Source organism: Thyridium curvatum, assembly GCF_004353045.1.
Source record: "Thyridium curvatum strain D216 chromosome Unknown NODE_43_length_354360_cov_84.162100, whole genome shotgun sequence".
Classification (NCBI taxonomy): Eukaryota; Fungi; Ascomycota; class Sordariomycetes; order Thyridiales; family Thyridiaceae; genus Thyridium; species Thyridium curvatum.
Window position 1 is genome coordinate 116,391 of NW_022156798.1, and position 16,735 is coordinate 133,125.

At 55.8% G+C, this 16,735-nt stretch overlaps 4 protein-coding genes across 4 annotated transcripts; 2 read left to right on the top strand and 2 right to left on the bottom strand.

Moving 5' to 3' along the window:
* Nucleotides 1–331: 331 nt before the first annotated feature.
* On the top strand, nt 332–2,992 carry E0L32_007195 (uncharacterized protein; the record flags this gene model as incomplete). Its single annotated transcript, XM_031141912.1, has 3 exons — nt 332–1,213; nt 1,266–2,513; nt 2,573–2,992. The coding sequence occupies 3 exons, from the start codon at nt 332–334 to the stop codon at nt 2,990–2,992; spliced, it is 2,550 nt and encodes an 849-aa protein (XP_030993791.1).
* Nucleotides 2,993–3,387: 395 nt separating this feature from the next.
* E0L32_007196 (uncharacterized protein) lies at nt 3,388–4,484 on the bottom strand (the record flags this gene model as incomplete). The annotated part of the gene is made up of 3 exons (XM_031141914.1): nt 3,388–3,468; nt 3,554–3,658; nt 3,789–4,484. The coding sequence occupies 3 exons, from the start codon at nt 4,482–4,484 to the stop codon at nt 3,388–3,390; spliced, it is 882 nt and encodes a 293-aa protein (XP_030993792.1).
* Nucleotides 4,485–5,124: 640 nt separating this feature from the next.
* On the bottom strand, nt 5,125–5,656 carry E0L32_007197 (uncharacterized protein; the record flags this gene model as incomplete). The annotated part of the gene is made up of 3 exons (XM_031141915.1): nt 5,125–5,290; nt 5,349–5,497; nt 5,567–5,656. 3 exons carry the CDS (start codon nt 5,654–5,656, stop codon nt 5,125–5,127), a joined length of 405 nt encoding a protein of 134 aa, XP_030993793.1.
* A 2,869-nt stretch (nt 5,657–8,525) lies between these two features.
* On the top strand, nt 8,526–9,540 carry E0L32_007198 (uncharacterized protein; the record flags this gene model as incomplete). The annotated part of the gene is made up of 2 exons (XM_031141916.1): nt 8,526–8,806; nt 8,919–9,540. 2 exons carry the CDS (start codon nt 8,526–8,528, stop codon nt 9,538–9,540), a joined length of 903 nt encoding a protein of 300 aa, XP_030993794.1.
* Between the last annotated feature and the right edge of the window lie 7,195 nt (nt 9,541–16,735).

Below are 16,735 nucleotides of genomic sequence, written 5' to 3' on the forward strand. Positions count from 1 at the left end.
TCAGCCTACGATCGTGCTCCGGTGAGATCGCCAGCGCCAGCTACTCCGTGTCTTGGCGCGTTCCCGGCTGCACTCTGACAAAGCCCCATTCTTGCTCAATTCGCCCAGGCCACTGTCGCATGGCTTCTGGACATCGATCCGCGACATCCAAATCGTGAACGCTTCAGCCTCGCTGGCTCGGGAGCAGGCAGTCTCGGTGTGTGTGACTACGGAGTCCTCACGAGAGCGACTCTCCTCAATACGCGCCTGATCATCTGAAGACCGCGATTTCAGTCAGGGGCAAGGTGCACGGCGGCCCGTCCGGCAGCTTAATACCAATGCACCAATAGCAATGGCTTCCTTGTATCAAAGTGCTCTGCCACTTGTTCACCGGAAGGCCAGCAACGCCAAATCGAACGGCCCGTACACCACCATCGGTGGCGCAACGCCAAACAAGAGAACGTCACTGTCGTCTTTCCCGTCGTCGCGCTCTGATTCGCAAATGTCGCTCCAATCAAGACCATCCCGCTCGCCGCAACCGCCCGTCGCCGGCATGTCTGAGACCGACCGCACCTCCAACCCGAGCTCCAAGTCCAAGACCCCGTCCACGGGGACGGGGGCCTCGTCCCAACATTCGTCCCTGTCGGCGCTTGGGCCGCGAAGATACAATCCGGATGCTCATTCTGGTCGCAAGCTTAGATCACAGTACCCAAGAGGTGGCACGGAGAATCATGTCGAATACATACTGGTCGCATCATTCGACATCGACCGCGGCCCAGTCATGGAACATCAATATCCGGTGGCCATCACCGGGGACGAGCACATGCTGGCTGAGCTAATGTTGCCCGATCAGGCCCATGCCCGGAACCAGGACTGGACCATGTTTTTCCTGCACAAGGACGTAAGCCAGGAGGAGGAGGAGCAGGAACAGAAAGCCAAGGATGCGAGGCGGAAGAGGAGGAAAAGGAAACGAGATAGGGCCGCCGGTATTGTTGATAAGGAGGAGGGCGATGGTGAGGACGACGATGAAGACGATGATGACCTTGATGATGACGACTGGGATGATGTGGACGACCAGAGCTCGACCGAGACGGAGGTGGAGGGTGGGGAGGGCGCCCCTTTGATATACGTGCTCAATCTGGTCAACACGAAGCATGATAAAACAGTAAAGCGAGGTGCCATTGTCAAGGCCATGGCAATATGCACACGACACCCGTTCCTCCATATATACAAGGTTCGCTGCTCTCTTCCTTCTGTACTATATCGCATTCGCTAACCCTCAGCAGCCGCTTCTGTTGCTTGCTCTGGAGGAGTATTTCAAGTCGCCAGTCCCGGAGACATTGTCTATGCTCTATGAAGCTGTTAACAACATGGACTTGTCTCTGATGCCTAAGCTGAGCCTCCTAGAGCGGCATTTGTTGCAGGCTAGCGACAACAAAGACCTCTTTGTCGAGAAGTTCGAGAAGATGGTACAAATGAGGATGGCCGAGGACAGAGGCGAGGGTGTCTCGGACCAGGTATTTGACGCCAGCAGAGAACCGCCCAAGCAACTCGAGATTTCCCGAGCAGGCACCAAGGCGCATTTCGAGAGCCAGTCCGCCTATTCAGTACCACGGGATACCCACGAGTTTGAGAGCAAAGTGATGTACAAGGGCATACCTATCCCTATCAAGGTGCCCGTAGCCATCATGCCGGAGACTGTCGGAGATTTCTCTCTTATTAAACTCATCCAGAACTTCTCGGATGCGCATGCAAAGTCGCCACAACCCTTCCCCTTTCACCCCCACCTGACGACGAATGGGCCCAACACCCACCCCATCATCGTCCTCGTCAACGCGCTCCTAACACAAAAGCGAGTCATATTCCTGGGCTACAACATGCCTTCGGGAGACGTGGCTGAAGCCGTGCTCGCAGCCTGTGCATTGGCCTCTGGGGGGCTGCTCCGCGGCTTCACGAGACATGCCTTCCCATATACGGATCTAACCAAGATTGACGACTTGCTCAACGTGCCTGGCTTCATAGCCGGAGTCACAAACCCAACCTTTGAGCACCATCCCGAGTGGTGGGACCTGCTGTGCGATCTCCCGAGTGGAAAGATGAAGATCAGCAGCAAGATCGAAGATGCCCCTCTCACCGAGGGCCTCATCTACTTCAAGCAGCAGAACCCGGCTTACGCAAACTTGGTGACGGCACAGTCGTCGAGCAGCTCCGTCAACAACGACCTCACGGGAGACAACGCCTTCATCCATGACATCTTGAAGAGCATAGGCGCGAGGCTTGGTGAGCGTGTGATCCGGGCCAAATGGCGGGACTGGGTCCTCAAGTTCACGAGGATCGTTGCTGCCTTTGAAGAAGGCGTCTATGGGGCGAGTGCTTTGTATATCGGGAGCGACGACTTTGACAACGGGTCTATGGCAGTCAGCGGGCACGGCTATGTGTGGCCCGACGACAGTGCTAGGCTGAAAGAGCTGGCAGGCAACGTCACCCGGATCGAGGGCTGGAGGAATACAAGAAGCTACTACAGCTATATCCAGGTAAGCTTACCCCATTCCTTCCCGTTGGCCACGGGCATTCTCTAACAACCGACGACCAGGACCTCGCCCAACTCTATACAGTCCGCCCACTCAAGGGGCTCGATCTGCACCACATGCATGACCGCCTCCGGCTGCAGAGGCTGACTTCGGCTCAGAGTCGAGAGATCTACCTGGCCTTTGCCAAGTATGTCCATTCGTACGACGATATCTGCCTCCTTCTCTCCGTCGCGCCTGAGTCGCATGCCGGGCTGTTTTACATCGGCCTGGGCCTCTTCCACAAGGACAAAGACGTTAGGGTGAAGACGGCCGATCTGCTCGAAAGGATAGGAGAGCACGAGGCGGGCCAGCACTGGTGGAAGGGCCTCAGTCGTTTCGAGAAGCTGGCATTTGTGCGTATCCGGAAAGAAGTCGAGGCCGAGATGAAGGCCAAGCTGGAGAAGGAAGGATTCAGTCCCGACGTGGAGAAGCGTGTTAGCTGAACGGCACGCAGGCAGCTCACCATCCATGAGACACGAAAAGCACCGGCATCGCTCTGTCATGATACCCTCACGCGATCATTAGCACCATGGCTTTCATCGAGTATCTCTCTACGCCTTATGATCCTATGAAGCTACGGAAATGCGAATTGGGAGGATGCCTCTTATTGATTTTATATTTTTCTTTTATTCTGCTACGCTGGATAAGCTCTTTTACTTGTGGGCATATATGAAGCCCAGCCAATGCATTTTGCATTGCACATACCCCCGGTCCAGCCCCTGCGCAGCTATATTTCTGACCATTCTTGACAATACATAAAACGCAGCCTTCTTTTCTGCTTATCATAGACACATCCCCCTTTCTCTCAACAAAGCTTTGCCCGCGGCGCCGGGCCGAGTCAAGCGTTGAGATACTTGGCTGCGTGGGCGACGTGATCGTCGCTGAAGGACGACATGAAGAAATACGAGTGGTCGTAGCCCTGGGTAGGTTGGAGTATGGTCAGCATCGCATACAGGGCGGGTGGCAATATACACCTGCCGAGAAAAAAGAACCGCTATACTCACATCCTGGTAGCGAAGCGTCAGGCCGCTGAGGCCGGCGCCCTTGACGGCCTGCTCGAAGTTCTCGGGGAGCAGCTGCTTCTGCTTGTAAAAGTTGTCGCCGGTGCCCTGTGAGGTGCATTGTTCTCGTCAGTCCTCTGGTCCGCTGTGTCTCTGCCGGGGTTTTAACGTGCCCGTACAGAGAAGCAAGACAGTTTAGGAGGGGGAGGGGGGGCGCAAGAGAGAGCAATTTACTCACCACGTCGATCAGCATCTTGAGGTCGCCGCCCTTCCAGCCCTTGACCAGCTCGGTGGCGTCGTGCTTCTTCCACTCCTCGCGGTCCTCGCCCAGGTAGCCGGTGAAGGCCTTCTCGCCCCAGGGGCACTGCGAAGGGTTGGCGATGGGCGCGAAGGCGCTCACGCTCCTGTACATGCCCGGGTGCTTGAGGTAGAGGGTCAGGGCGCCGTGGCCGCCCATGGAGTGGCCGGTAATGGAAACGCGGCCGCCGTCGAGGCTGTCGGCGCCCTCGAAGCCGGCCTTGGCCTGGCCGCCGAAGAGCAGCGAGGGCAGCTCCTGGGTCAGGTACGACTCCATGCGGTAGTTGGCGGACCAGGGGTCGCGGGCGGCGTCGACGTAGAAGGAGGCGGCCTCGCCAAAGTCCCACGAGTCCTTCTCGCCGGGCAGGTTCAGGCCGCGGGGCGAGGTGTCGGGCCAGACGAGGGCGACGCCGTGGCGGGCGGCGCCGTGCTGGAAGAAGCCCTTCTCGGAGCAGTTGTCCGGCGAGCAGGTCAGGCCGGAGAGGTAGATGAGGACGGGGACGCGGCTGCCGGCGAGGGCCTGGGCCGGCAGGAAGACCGAGACGGCCATGTCGGTGCCGGTGGTGGCCGACTTGTGGCTCAGCTTGAGGAGCCGGCCGCCGAAGTTGGCGATGGAGGCCTTGGTGGTGAAAGCCATGGTTTTTTTTCGGTCGGGGTTGTCTGAATGTTGCTATCCGGGGATCCCCGAGAGATGAGAAAAGCTATGACGTTTTGAGATACGTGCACTGCGCAATTGAATGGGGCTTGCAAGCTCTACCTGTACCTGGGGTTGGTGATGTTGCGCGGTATGGCAGAGTGACGTCTAGTTATTGATATTGACAAAACTCTCAAGATGAGACCTTGAAGGAGAAGAGATAAAGTATCTACAGATTGGTTCCAAGACGGCACGAAGACGAAGTAGAAAGGGAGCCCCCCTATTCCCTTGGCATCGTGATAACAGCTTCCCCTCCCATTCCCCAACCCATCATCGTCCCCAGTGTACATGGCCTACCCCACCATGCGGGGCAGAGATGCCGAGCCCGCTCCGAGTCTCCGGCAGATGTCCAGCGCCACCAATGCGCCCGTGGGAAGCCGTGGCCCGGTGGAATTTAAACCCCCGAAAAGGCGCTGCCAGCTCAAGGATACGACCAAGTATGTGTCCTGACGAAAGAGTATAGAGAGAAAGCAGCAGGTCATATTCGTTAAGAAGGGGGGGAAATCAAGTCATGAGCCATAGACACTTCGAGTGTCTTTTTTTCTTTTTTTCTTTTTCCCCTTTTTCTTTTCCTTGCCGTTTCTTAATAAGAGCTGATTTGGTCTGTTGGCTGTCGGATGTGGCACTCGAAACTCTCAATGTACTTGTCCCAGCCGATGGCGCTGAGGTTGTACTTGTTGGTGTAATTGAAGTCGACCGAGCCAAAGGTGCAGCCAGTTGGCGAGGTGCAAAGACCACCGCAGGGATACCTGCAGAGACGGGTCAACAAGAGGGACCGGGACAGAGCCGCGGGGCGAAACCGCTTACAGGTAAGGGAAGCAGTAGAAATTCTCGCCATCAGGCGCAAAGGTGGCGGCATTGTGGATGAACTCGACGGTCATGTTGTAGCAGGTGTCCATGGCATAGACATCGTGCGTGCAATGGCCTGTAGCATTGGCCCCATTGCAAATGAGAACCTGTTTCGAGCTGTCGGTAAGTCAAGTATCCAGGTGATTCAACGGAGCGCATTAGATGTGAAGACCTACACCACCGAGTTCTCGCTTCTCGATCGGCGACGCGGCTACAAAAGAGAGGCAAGCCGAAACAATGGCCGCCACTAAGAGGAAAGCCTCCATGTTATCGAAGAAAGATAGATTTCTGAAGTAATGGGTGAGATATGTCTATGTGGTGAAGGATCTGTTGATGTTGGTCTTCTCTTTGGACGTTGTTTCGATTCGCCCAACCGGGTTTCGATCGCAACTTATAAACATGGGCACCCGAAAAATCTCGTACTGCTCCTTGTTCTGTTCATCCCTCGTGATGCTTATGACATGAGCTGAAGGATCAGCAGAGACCCATGATGATGCCAACAAAAGGAAAAGAGGGTTGATCGTCATCAACATAGATTGCCCCCTGCATCTATCAAGTTTAAGCATTATGGGCCCAAGACATGCCAGTAAGCATCCAAGGCGTTGAACCCTGAATTCACGCTCCAGTGTTTCAATTGTTGGCCAAGTTCCAAACTGGAGGCCGAATAACACCGACTTACCGGTACAGCCCTAGGGCATTGCCTCGCCGCAACATGACGCCTGAATAGGCCCTGGAGTTCGTTTGCGAGAAATGCCAAGGAACGGCCACACGTCACAGCCAGTCAGTATCGAGCGATCGTCCAGATTAGGCACCCCCCTCGCGAGCCCGATGACACACCATTGGCTGCCCCGCGGTCTTACACGAGCCAAAGAATGCCTTGGAGAACCCTCCTTGGGTTCAGCTTGACGGCTTCTAGCGCACACCACCACCCTTCTCACGACCTGGGCCGACAGTCAATACGAATTGATCGTCCCCTGATACTTGTTCCGGGTTCCGGTCGTGTGGTGAGTCGAAATGAACTCGTTGTTTTTCGTTGATGACTCGGCTCAGGCGTCAAGCACTGTCTAGAGGATAACTTGATATTCTGGCTGCGAGGGAGGAATGTGGATGACGCAGTAACTAATAAACTAAGGCAAGACAGGAGCGTGCCAAAGGAATGTTTGAGGGGACCCTTGACTGGAAATCAGGCGACGCTATGAGGTCAAGGCATCTTACGGAAGAGGTATGATGTCGACGCGGTTCTTGTCTACCGTTCTAGCTGGACGACTTTGCAAACCCGGTCCCCTCACCATGTTACTCTACATTGCTTATTCTGAAGCAGCGGGCAGCTTTCTCCTCTTCGTCACATATTACTGGTCGAGCCCACTCCCTCGTTTGCGGTGAGACTGCAGGTGACAGAGAGCATGCTGCCGTTTGATATAAGCAGACCCCGACTGGTCATCCAAAGTGCGGAAGCTGACACAATCCTGCCGTCTGCATGCCAAATCCTCCACTGGGATGTTCCCTTTCCATGGCCAATGAAAAAGCCAGCACGCTCTGTATGCTCCGTGGAACACATACTGGGGAGTCGCGTTACCCCTCTGGTCCGTCTCCCCTGTCTCCTTAATCAAAATTGCCAGGCCGCATCATCCGGGGGCTCAGGCTTTCCCGGGCGAGGCTTCCAAACCGCAAGGCGCCAAGCGGGCTCACGCACGGGGACAGGAAAGCTGACAGTTGTATTCACGTCACCTTGGTCGCCGACCACTCAGGAGACGCACGTTGTCCTACTCTTTGCGCAACAGCGGATATGTCACACGGAGAACCCTTCCGGTCACAGCATCGAGAGCACCCAAGGACCCGAGCACAACATGTGGTCCGATTTCCACGTAATAGAGGGCCATCGGCTGCCTATCCCTCGAGGACAGGCGTACCACAGCCGATCGGCCGTGGGCCATGCCTTGCTGACTGCACAGAGCATGTCAAAGGGATGCAAGACTGCCGTCTCATCTGCCCCTTTGTCCCACAGACATGCGCGCCCGTGTCACACCCACCCCATGCACGGTACTCTCGGCCGAAGGCGCTGTTATCAAGATGTCGAAAATGACCAGTCATGCTAAATCCGATCCAGACGTGATGCCGTACGACTTCGCCTAGAGTCGTACCCGGTCCATGCCAGAGACGTTGCAGGCTCCTACGTCGCCGCCATGGTGTCTGTTTAGATAGAATGCTTGCGCACCACCGTTGAACAGCATGACAAGCCGCGCCATGGCTGTGCCTGTCACTTGACTCCGACTCTTGTGTCACCCAATATCAAGCCGCCCTTGACAGAAACGGCTGTCGATCTGTGACTAGTAGGTAGGTCCTAGTCGCAAGGATGCCGACTGCCTTTCCCGGCCTCTGGTGTCCTGTGGACGAGAATGCAAGCCGATTATTACTTGGACAAAGGCGCGAATTACTTGGACAAGGCGCAAAGACGGTCATGCATCCTACCGGAGGTCTGCTCTGGCAGGTTCATGTCGTCTTCTGAACTTGATAGCCTAGGAACTCTCCTGCGTGTTAGATCGTGAGTGTGCCATGCTAGTTGCCAGCCACCATACGTATAATATTGGAACATATGGGGATATCGACAGGACCAATAGACGATTACTTCCTTTGCATCCAACGATTGATGGCGAAACCGGAGCTGGACCAAGCTCCGGAGTGAGCCTGGAGCTGCACTTTGCTTGAGAAGTCGGTATGCTTTGTGTCCACGAACCACGGCATGCATGATAAAAGAACCATTCTGTGTCACTCGTTCGATTTCCTTGCATCGTCGCCTTAAGAGTCAACTGTCAACTGAGGAAGTGGTTGTCAGCTTACAGGCATACAGACGGGCTGTAGTGGGTCCGGTCCACCAAAACCCACCGTTCCCGGGGGCGGAACGATCGGGACAGAAAACGGTAGCAGTGAACCGCTCTCGATCCTTTTCCCCACACCCCTTTCTCCTTTTCGACGTCCCGTGTTGCATGCTTGACTACCTACCGTTGAGCTCATTGCACAGCATCCCAGTCCGGTCCGGTCCAAGTCAAGGTACGCATGAAACGACCGGTGTGGGAAGAGAGAGACGCCCCCCTTTGCCTGCCTCTCCCACCACACGCACCAAGCCGCAGCCACACGATGCTGTCCTACGCTGCCGTTATCGCGGTCTTTGCCCTGTTCCTGTACGGGCCCGTGACCCAGCTCCTGTCCGGCCAGGCCCCGGCCTTGCGCCGGAGCCCGCGGCCCCAGCTCAACGAGGCCCTGCTGGCCCTGGAGCCCAACGGCACCGCCGCCGAGGAGCCGGCCCTCGACTGCGCGCCCGACGCGTACTCGGTGCACATCTTCTCCAAGGAGCCGCTCGTGCTCTACATTGAGAACTTCCTGACCGACGAGGAGCGCTCGCACTTGCTCGAGATCAGGTGAGGCCCCTGTTCCTCCCCCCCCCCCCGCCCCTCACCCTTTCTTCACAAGATACCACACACATATACACGTAACCACACAACCCCCATCATATCATACCATACAAATCAGCAACCATCAACCACCGCTAACCCCCGAGCGCAACAGCACCCCGCTCCTCGAGCCCTCGACCGTCACCCACGACGGCGGCGACACGGCCCACCGCGACGCCGCCGTCCGCGACTCCTCCGTCGCCATGCCCCCGCGCACGGGCCCCGTGCGCTGCGTCGAGGCCCGCGCCCGCGCCCTGCAGGGCTGGCGCGCGGAGCTCTGGCTCGAGCGGCTGCGCGTGCAGCGCTACGACGCGCCGGCGGGCCACTACGCGCACCACTACGACTGGTCCTCGGGCCGGGGCGGCTGGGGCCGCGTGAGCAGCGTCATGGCGTGGGTCGAGGCCGCGCCCGGGGGCCTCGAGGGCGGCGGCACCGAGTTCCCCTTCCTCCGGCGGCCGGCGGACCCGCGCTGGTGCCGGTTCGTGGAGTGTCCCGAGGGGGAGGGCGGCGGCCGCGATGGCCAGGAGGGTGAGGCGGAGGGCGTCGTGTTCAAGCCTGTGCCCGGCAATGCCGTGTTCTGGGAGAACTTCCGGCCGGACGGGACGGGGAGGGGGTACGAAGAGACCTGGCATGCCGGGCTGCCGGTGCGGAAGGGGGTCAAGGTCGGGCTGAACATATGGAGCTGGGGCAGGCTCGACTGAGACACGGGTGAGAGTCCATAAGGGGGTTCAGGTAGGTGTTGCGTTCTTGTTTTGTTAGATATAGACATGCATCATAGTAAAGACTCGGTTTAGGGCCTGGTTTGGCTACACTGCACCGCCAATATAATGACTTGACCTGACCTGAGTCTATACATATCCTTGACATACATTGTACCATACTGTATTTGATATATGTCGTTCTTTGCATAAAACCATGCTGTTGTAACATCTACTATCGACAAGCTACTTTGTTCTTTTTCATACAAGTTGATTCATTGAGATTCTAGATAGGGGTTGCGATGACGGTAGTTTTAACCCAGACATGTTTGCTCTGGATGCTGCAGATAGGATCACTAACAGGGGACATGGCTGGCAAATCATGACACTCTGAATTGTGAAGTCTTACCGTCCAGAATTTGTGAAGGTTCGCTGATTCATACGACCTTAGCATTACAGGTGTTGAAAATTCCACTCTCATAAAAAGGTGGTCAGCTTGCGAGACTTCCCATCACTTTCCCTGCTTGGAACTAGACGTGCAGATGGTGTACCATGACTGTGGTGGTTTGTAGCACATGAGATTAACTTTCCCAAGACAGAGATACTGTGGCAAGAGCGAGCATCACAGACGGACGAAGGATGTCAACAAGATAGAAGGGTATCTAGGTCCCGATTTCTTGGACTCTGGAGTTGCCTGGACTCTAGCAGTAAAGACCTAATAGAGTGCATCTCATGTGGCGAAAGGACATGTTAAAGTATCCTATGCCTATGAAATACTGAAACAGTCGTCTTGAAGTATGAACTACGCAAGTGTTTGTTTATCTGGGAATCTGTCTACGAAAATAGTGGCTATGGCCCTCCGGCCCCGTTTCAAGCTCCAACCTGATGACTGTTGCACATTCGAGGACGAGGGAATATGTTTTGAGAACTTACTTTGGAAGACACCACCAGCAACCAAACAAGGCTCTTGGACGCACCTACAGGAGGCCTCGGGCTGCTCGGATCCTCTAGTGCCGCATTCTCTCGGACCAGGAAGAGATGGGAGTTCTCGATACCTGGGGTGTGGTTCCATCGACCGGCGTATGCCTGTCCGTCGTGACGAACTGCACTCGAGGGGCGGGTGTATCTGTAATAAGCTGTGGGCAATGTGGACTTGCGTGAGGGTAATGCATTCGTTGAACTATCTCTCTCTTGGTGATGCATAGACGAAATTGAGGATGCAGGGGTTCATGGCTCACTGACGGAAAGCCGAGGAGCTGCAGACCAATTATCACGAGCATTCGGCCGACCAGCTAACAAGTGATGTTGACATGTGACCGTCTGCCTGGCATCCACAACGGCTCGCGACGACTTGCCCGTCAGAGGAGGAAAACGTTCAGTCCGGCCGCGATTTGTCACAGGGACGTGAGGATAGTTCTCCGTCAGACTACTTGGTGATGCTCACGCTTTGCGGCAGGGCGTCTAGCTCGTGGGCATGACAAAGAGCGCTTGCTCATCCATCCACACAGAAGCACCTGTTCGCCACGCATCGCCCCCAGAGAAAGTTGAGTGTGAGACTACGTCGTTCTTGTTCTTGTTCGGCAAAAGTAGCCAGTTGTCAGACGGTAACTGCCATCCAATTCTCTTCGTCTTGACGGAGGAGCCGCCGTGATGGGTGTCAGTCTAGCTTTGACGGCGGCCTGTAGCTGCTAGCCGCTGGCTGTAACCACAGAACGACCCCGTGTGGCAGGGCCGGCCATCCGCCACCATCAGTCACATCGAACGGGCTTGCATATGAAACCGCGCCGGCGAAAGCTTCCGTCCCCCGGGAAATCGTAGCCGGTGCTTGTTTTGCCCGTTGTGAGCCAGTTCTGGCTTGCGTCGGTTCACGAAGATCCGGAAGATGGTGCGGAATGGGGAAACAGAGTTCGGGTTGATACTATCCTTGGGGCGCTGTACCCGTTGTCATCCGGGACGGGGCTTGCCACGGACAATTTCAGTTTAAGTTTGCATCGATCCGGGCGACTTGCATTACCTACTGCAGCCGTTGCATCATTCTTGGCGAATGATGGGCGGCAAAGTCTCTTGTCATCTCGCTGGATATTGTCCGCGATCCAAGTTGTCGCTGGCCTAGTGTCTATGTTCGTTGCTTTTGACAGACACGTTCACGGACGAGTCACCCTTGGTACAAGGCCAACTAGACTGGAGAAGGGAGGTCGGTTGAAGAGTGCTCCGTAACGGATGCATCCAAGACCGATCGGTCCTGCGGTGACTTGCCGGCCGGGGGCGCTGAAATCAGCCCTTGCTTGCTGCATCTCGATCGGTTTCAACCTTGTGCTTGCCTGCCCGCCAATCGCATCGCGCGTGTTCGTGTTCGTGTCGTCCAGTACCTACTCCGTATCTGTCCAGGTACACACCACTGCAGAGTTGCGGCCAGTGGCCAACTTCCGATCGATCGAAGATCGCAAGAGCTGCCGGCTTTCGCATCCCAGCTTTTTGGGCATTGGTTGGAAGGAGGTTGCTGCCCGACTAGACTCTCACTAGGGGGACAGAGTTCCTTGCAAGCTCTTGAGCTAGCCATCTAGCATGTCGTCGGTTTGGGAAGCAGACGGCACGTCCCAGGGAAAGGACCCCAAACTTACAAGTACATTGAGGCAACTAGATGGCGCTGACGGATCGCCTCGGATGGCATTGTCGATCACGAGCTCTTCTTCACCCTGGCAGGCCGCTGGGAAGCTGTGCACTGCCCCTGCCAGGGTTATGTGTCGCCAATATCCAAGGCCTTACATTACTCGATGGAAGCTGGGGCCTTCTCCTGCGGGTTGCCGTGGGCGGTGTATCGGAAGTACCCATTTCATTCGCCCGTCTAGATCTTTCAGAACAATCGATCTTCAGGGGAGGGTGAGGGAGGGGGATGCTCCCTGCCACATGCGGCAGGTTCTATCTCGTTGACAGGGTTGTCAGCGGTTGGACTGGAGAAGAAGCAATCTGACACATTTGGACAACTGGCATTGACGCCTGACATGCCGTGTCCTGGCCGTTGGATGGCAACTTGGTTGCTTCTTTCCTTTCTCCCTACCGTCAAACTATTAGTCTAATACCATCGAAACTGCATTGCGCCAAGCGAAGCCGGTGTAAGCAAGAAGCAGCCAGGTCTGTACAAAGTACGTACCAAGCGACGGCCCGCAGACCTGGTGTGTGGTTTTCCGAAAAGTTTCGGCCTTGACATGGAATGCTGGTCGGGGAGGCGGGACATCCCTTGGAGGAGGACAACGAAGGACCTGTTCCACAAGCTGGAATGGCCACACCCAAAGGCCAGAGACAAGCGTTTGCGAACCCCAGCATGTGGCTCCTTTGAATGCCACAATGCCTGCTTGGTGGTCCACTACTCGCTTGTGGCTGACGTGCATTGGATGATGGCAACAATCGACTGAGGCATACTTGTACATCGGGACCCGCCGCTCCAAGACGTGGCTTGACTTCCGGCGTCGTAGATTCTGCTACTACCTAGTCGGTAGCACCGAATAGTTCCGCAGGGGGGAAAAACAAACAAAGCACAGATGTCTCGTCCAAGCATCATGAGCAACGCCTGCGAGCCGCAGGTACTTCCCTCTGGGGCGCGTCCCAGAGCTAGAAAGGCGCTACAAGCTGTCAAGGGTGCTTTTTGCTCGAGGTAGCGCCGCAGCTAGCTAGCAAGCCAACGCGAATGAATTGCCTATTGTGGGTGCTGTGGCTCGGTGGGCAAAGACAGCAGGCGTCTGGACTCTCGAGGCCGGCCAGAAGATGCATGCAATTCGCAAAACCCGGCAGCGGATTTTGCATGGCCCAGATTGCATTACCTGGGGCGGACGGGCGGACGGAAGACGGGCCCGGCTACTACCAGACCTTTTGGGGTACCCGCCAAGCAAAGTGTTTGCCAGGGGGCCGTCAATCCGGAATTGTATCGACTTGTAATTGTAACTCACTCGCATGACATGAACATTGACTTACTCGGGTCGGCCACAAGTGCTAGCAGGCGTATCACTAATCAGAATATAAACCCAAATATCCAATTCCCATCAACGAGCAATAGCGCGTCCCGGAATGCTGGGCAAGATTGCTCCTCCCGTCAAGCCACCATCTTCGAATCTGCCTGTCTATCTGGCTGCTCGCTACTACCCGCCAATCATGCTGTCTCAGATCCCATCGCATTTGCTCTGCGGGCCAATATCGGAAGCGAAAAAGCCACAATGTGACTGAACGATGGATAGCAACATGCCTTGGCGTGGCCTTGCAGGGAATTGCGGAGTAACGGCGTACCTACGGAGCACGAAGGGGTGTCAACCAACCAACCGGTCTTGGCTGACGGGCGACTTGGGCCCGGATTGAGCCATTTGCATTTCAACGGAGGCATACCTTAAGCATAAGCGGTAGGTAGGTAGGCTCGTAGGTTAGGTGCGCGTCGGGCCACGGTCCGATTTGAGTATCTCTAGATTTGCCGACTCTAGTTTATGAATATACTTTTTGTACGAGTTAGGTGCGTACGTATGCAGGCTCTGCGCCGATCTGACACGACGATCTTAGCATTCGGGATGTGAGAATGTCAAAATCGATGATCATTGCCAGAGCAGGTGTTGGGCCGGTCGAGGGGGTTGAGGAATGGAGCTGGTGCATGATGCCAGTGCAGAAGCCGCCGAGCTAACTAAAGTAGTGGACAAGGAACAACCAACGTGCCCAGTTCTATTTCTCCGTCAGTAGGTAGGTATTCGTTTCCTCGAGACTTGGAAGAGCTTTGAAAGCCAACAGACACTCCGCCGCCCTATGGGACCGCTGGGAGTTCGGATGCCCTGGATCAAAAGGGTGTCACCTTATGTAATTAGAGTCCAATCCTCTGCTCAGACACCGTTGAATCAGATCACGTAACTGCTGTCTCGCTGTCATGTCATGACAACAGCTCTCTGCCAAGCCCAGTCGAGCTGCAGACTGACCCAAAAGGGCATACCGAAGAGCTGTGAGGCTTGGACATGGGGCTAAGTCAATACGGCATGGCCAGGCACTGACGTGCCTTGTGCCGACTGTCTTGGCAGCTGCAGGTCTTTTTGGCCTCTAGGCTCTCTCAGGTGGTCTCAGGTGGGGGACGAGCTGTGGCGGGTCCAGCCCTTCCAGCGGGGCCCTCGAATGATGGATCCTCCAGCGGGTCGCTTTCAACAGAGCACGGCTGGGCTGGGTTTCTGCGGGCCCGGGGGTGGGCAGCTGGGAGAGAGAAAACGGAGGCATCCCATTCACATCCATCCATGCCACAGCACAACTCTAACTACCTAATAACTACAGAACTAGAGAGGACACAACCACCGACAAGCTTCCAAACCCGATCAGAAAGAATGTCGTGGCGCTCTCGGCCTCAATACATCGCCGGGCGCATGCCACATCCGGCAAAAGTCCACTGCCTAGGAAACGGTGGCCATCTCCTAGTTTTTACCAATAGAACGTGTGGCCCTAAAGCTTCTTTTTGCTCTATCTGTTTCGTTTATTAGTGTGTATTGTGATGAGGGAGTGGGTGGGGGGCAGTGGCCGTTTCAACGTTTCCTCTGTGTGTGTGTGTGCGTGTGTGTTGAATGTTTGGTGTTATAAAGCCACACCTTCCGTCTCGCCTGCCTCACCGTTTTGGTACCGGTGCAAAGGTACGTCCATCCAGCGGCATTTACCGCGTGCCGTGGGTACCGTAGGCGAGACTAACTCGAATTGAAGGGGGGGGACCCAGACACACCGTTGGCCCCAATTAGGAATAAACGGACCCTCTCTTCACCCACCCCCCACCCCCCAATCTCCTCCAGATACAGTTGCGCCAGACTGCATCCATCCAGACACACAGCAGCAGCACCACCACCCAAGGTAGACCGCGCACATCACCACCCTGCCTAACGTATCAAACATCAAGCCATTGCCTGTGGCTCGACTTTATTGACAGGTGGGGACACGCAACCTCTGCTCCAGGGCCAACCGCAATGAATACGGCGCGAACTGGTGGGGGAAACAGGCACTGACACAACCGCATCGACCCAGACTTGCTGCCCGTCTGGTCCTCGCCGGCTGGCTGTGCCGCAGCCCGCGCAGGGGGGTGAGGCCGTCCTTTCATCAAAACGCCGTTACGTGTGTGCGTGGAGAGGTCGGTAGAGAAAATGGGAGGGAGGGAGGGGAGAAGACCCCATTGCCCTGCAGAGTCGCAGCGACTTGCATCATCCGAGACACTCATGTTGATCTGGCCATGCCACCTGGTTTGTCCGCACGAGCCGCTGCCATCACAAGACCAAGCAAAGTGAGGCGTCCAGGAAAGGGAAAGAATAAGAGACTGAGAGGGGGACCCTTCAAGCACGTCACTGTGTGTGTGGCTCAAAAGAGGCGAGGATGCCCTTACGCGGCCACGAGCGACGGCACCTCCCAAAGATGTCCACGGTGGCCTAGCCTGGGGACGAGAGTTTCCGCTCAACAGTCGGCTTACTGCCGAGACTTGGTTCGATGTTTGATGGTTGAGATGTGCGGAACTGTGAGCGAGAACGGGGTAGAAACCTCGTTGACGGGAGATCTATCCAGTAGCCAGTAGATCCTACACATCTCAGAATAGGGCGAAGATCAGTGGCCAAAATATTCCGATGCCTCGGACTGCCGAAACACGATCTCAGATCGCCAATGCCCCGATACAGACTGGAGATCCAGCCCAACTGATTGCTTCTCTCCCTTTCTCCGCTCCCTCTGGCCACGAGAAAGACAGGGAAAGCTGAGTGTCCGGGTCTCTTGGCGGCTGACGGTTTTGCCCGTCATCTGCTGGTTGTGAGACAAGACACCTCTTCGCTTGGTCGTGTTCGTTTCTTTTGATGGCTTGACACCGGCATGGGCAGCAACGACATCTGCATCCAGCAGCGGAAGAAGACGGCGGCTGCAATGGCCAACACCAAGCCTGGGGTGTACTATCAGAGAAGCGTAATAATTCTGGCTGATCTTAAGAAACCAAAAGCTTTCAGGCCGGGTTGTCAAGCCTTTCCGTCCAGTCCCTGTACCCAAGCACGGGCTGATCAACCGACGACCTGCATCGGCGAATGTTCCGGGCGCTCCCAAACCAACAAAAGAAATCGCATTTATGCAGATAATTGCTTATTCTCCAAAAATTCCATGTTTTACATCGTAACCCCACCCTTCCCCCCTTCCCTCCCCAGATTGACAGGCGCGTGTCGTCGAATGTGTT